Genomic DNA, 2,364 nt, shown 5'->3' with positions numbered 1-2,364 from the left:
CTCTCTTCCCATCTATCTCTCTCTCTCCATCTCTCTCCTCTCTCTTTCTCCCTCTCTCTCTCTCTCTCTCTCTCTCTCTCTCTCTTCTCTTCTCTCTTACTCGAACCTATCAGCATTTACTCGCCAATCTTGCACGGCTTCTCTTTGGAAGAGAGAGAGAGAGAGAGAGAGAGAGAGAGAGAGAGAGAGAGAGCGAGAGAGAGATGCATTTAGGCAATTCAACAGCTGCTATCGTCCGCAGAGTTCCTAAATTATGTAACAGTTCTTGCTGTCTTCGTGCATGCGTGTACACTCCAACGCACACGCGCATCCAACCGCACCGACCAAAACACAAATGAAAAGTGGATACCTCCGGTAAACCGGATATAGCAATAAACTAAAGCGATATCACACAGGCTACCATAACTGCAGTAAATTGTCAATATACATCCAGCCTCGTTCGCAAAGTGATTCTTAGCTTCCCGCATTGCTGCATCATCACGGTACCCATGGTGATACCACGAATTCACGCTCCACATCTGATATATTTACAACAGAAGCAGCATCCAGACTAGCAATTCTCCACCAAGCGATTAAGGTACTTGATATTGTCTCGACATATTAGATACATAGCTTAGTTAGTTAGTTATATGAATTTGATGGACAATATATAATTAGTAGGATTTAAAATGTGCTTACTGTCGAGGTTACGTAGGGTAAACTTTAGCTGCTGTCACTCATACCAGGCATACTACACAGTTCGTGCCAATCTAATAACCTCATTTTTATATGTAATGGCAAGACCAGGTGCGTGTACATGCGTTTTTACTGCAAATGCATGAAAAAAAATCAGTATTTCAGCATTTGACTTGCATTTCCTTGAATTATGACTTTACCATAAAGATGTCTTGCCACTAGGCCTACGATCTGTAGATATAAAGTAATTATAACCAATCTCATTTTCTTAACTGTCTTACGTAACCGCTACTGTTTATATCACATATCACTGTAGAAATGATTGCTGACACGTATACCTACCTACACCTAGAAATTCACTTTATCCATGATTATATAAGCGTACAATGACGTTATAATGAGTTTTGCAGCCAGCAAGTATCAATTATTCACCACAGTACTCTGAAAAAGTGTCTCAATCAACGGCTATTACTACTAATTACAGAAGCTGACGTAAATACTACTAGAGGATATACGTATTACGTGCTTATATCCTCTAGTGGTATTTACGTCAGCTTCTGTATATGAGACATGTTACCGGTGAATGTAATGCATTAATTCTTTCACATTGCACTCTCTTCATTACTGTGGAGGTGTGGACCCGGGAGGAGGTGTAACTTCGTTCAGCTGAAACAGGCCCGGCAGACTCCAGGCTGCCGCTGCCAGGATTCCACCCAGCATCACGAAAACAGTGGGCTACGGCGAACAGATTGAGAGCGGGACACGGTATAGAACTGCAGCTAACTTACACCGATGGGGACTTCAAGATTCACCAACGTGCCCAGCTTGTCAGGGGGGTGACCCTAAAAACTGATCATCTGGTGCTAAACTGTCCAGTGACGAGGATACCGGGAGGATATGTCACCATAAATGAATGTGGTCAACTCTTCTGCGCAACTAGATTGCCCATGGGGCTGTGGAGGTGTGATGTTGATGCCATACGATACTACTACTATTGCATTCTCTCACCTGTGCTGGAGATGACTCTCAAGTTCGCACCTGGGCAGGACAGCTTCGCAGTAATCAACGTTTGGACAGACGACAAGAAGCTTGTCCAAAAGCCTGCCAACACAACACAACACAGCACACACATTTAGCCATAGCTAGTCCCACATCAAGCTAAACTAAGGTTTGATAATTAATATAAATTTTATTAATTTTTATTAATTAAAATAATAACCACCGGGTATGATAATTAGCAGTAATTCTACGCATGGACAAAATGCTAAGGCGGCTAAAAAGAGATTGCCGTATCTCCGCCGATTTCGCTGTGGCGCAGGAGAAAATACTTCGCTTTTATTCCTGCATTCACACCGATGTAAACGCGACAGGGAATTCAATCCGAATAGACTGATGACATGCCTCGAGTGCTAAAAATACACAGCTGAATAACGAACATCAGCATGAGCTTTCATTTTCCGCCAGACTAGAAAACGGAGCTTCCGCGAGCGAAAAACGAATTAATAATGGATCACGACTAGGTTTGCGCATCCGTATATGAAATAATATCGCGGCGGTCTAGCTGTATCTATGCAATTCATGCTTGCCGAAAGCACCCACATGCGCGTCTGAGTGGACGGATGTGTGCGTGTGTGTGTGTGTGTGTGTGTGTGTGTGTGTGTGTGTGTGTGTGTGTGTGTGTGTGTTTGC

General features: G+C 43.2%; 1 protein-coding gene across 1 annotated transcript in view; it reads right to left on the bottom strand.

Moving 5' to 3' along the window:
• The window catches only part of LOC106814032 (ligand of Numb protein X 2-like), a 34,978-nt gene that overhangs the window by 6,031 nt on the left and 26,583 nt on the right, over window positions 1-2,364 (bottom strand). The window contains exon 4 of the mRNA XM_014818292.1: window positions 1,684-1,776. Within this exon, the coding sequence (XP_014673778.1) occupies window positions 1,684-1,776 (93 nt within the window). The remainder of the gene's footprint in view (window positions 1-1,683; window positions 1,777-2,364) is intronic.

This window comes from Priapulus caudatus, unplaced genomic scaffold (assembly GCF_000485595.1).
Source record: "Priapulus caudatus unplaced genomic scaffold, Priapulus_caudatus-5.0.1 Scaffold858, whole genome shotgun sequence".
Lineage (NCBI taxonomy): Eukaryota > Metazoa > Priapulida > Priapulimorpha > Priapulimorphida > Priapulidae > Priapulus > Priapulus caudatus.
Note: the sequence above shows the minus strand (reverse complement) of the source record. Positions and strands in the feature narration are given on the sequence as shown.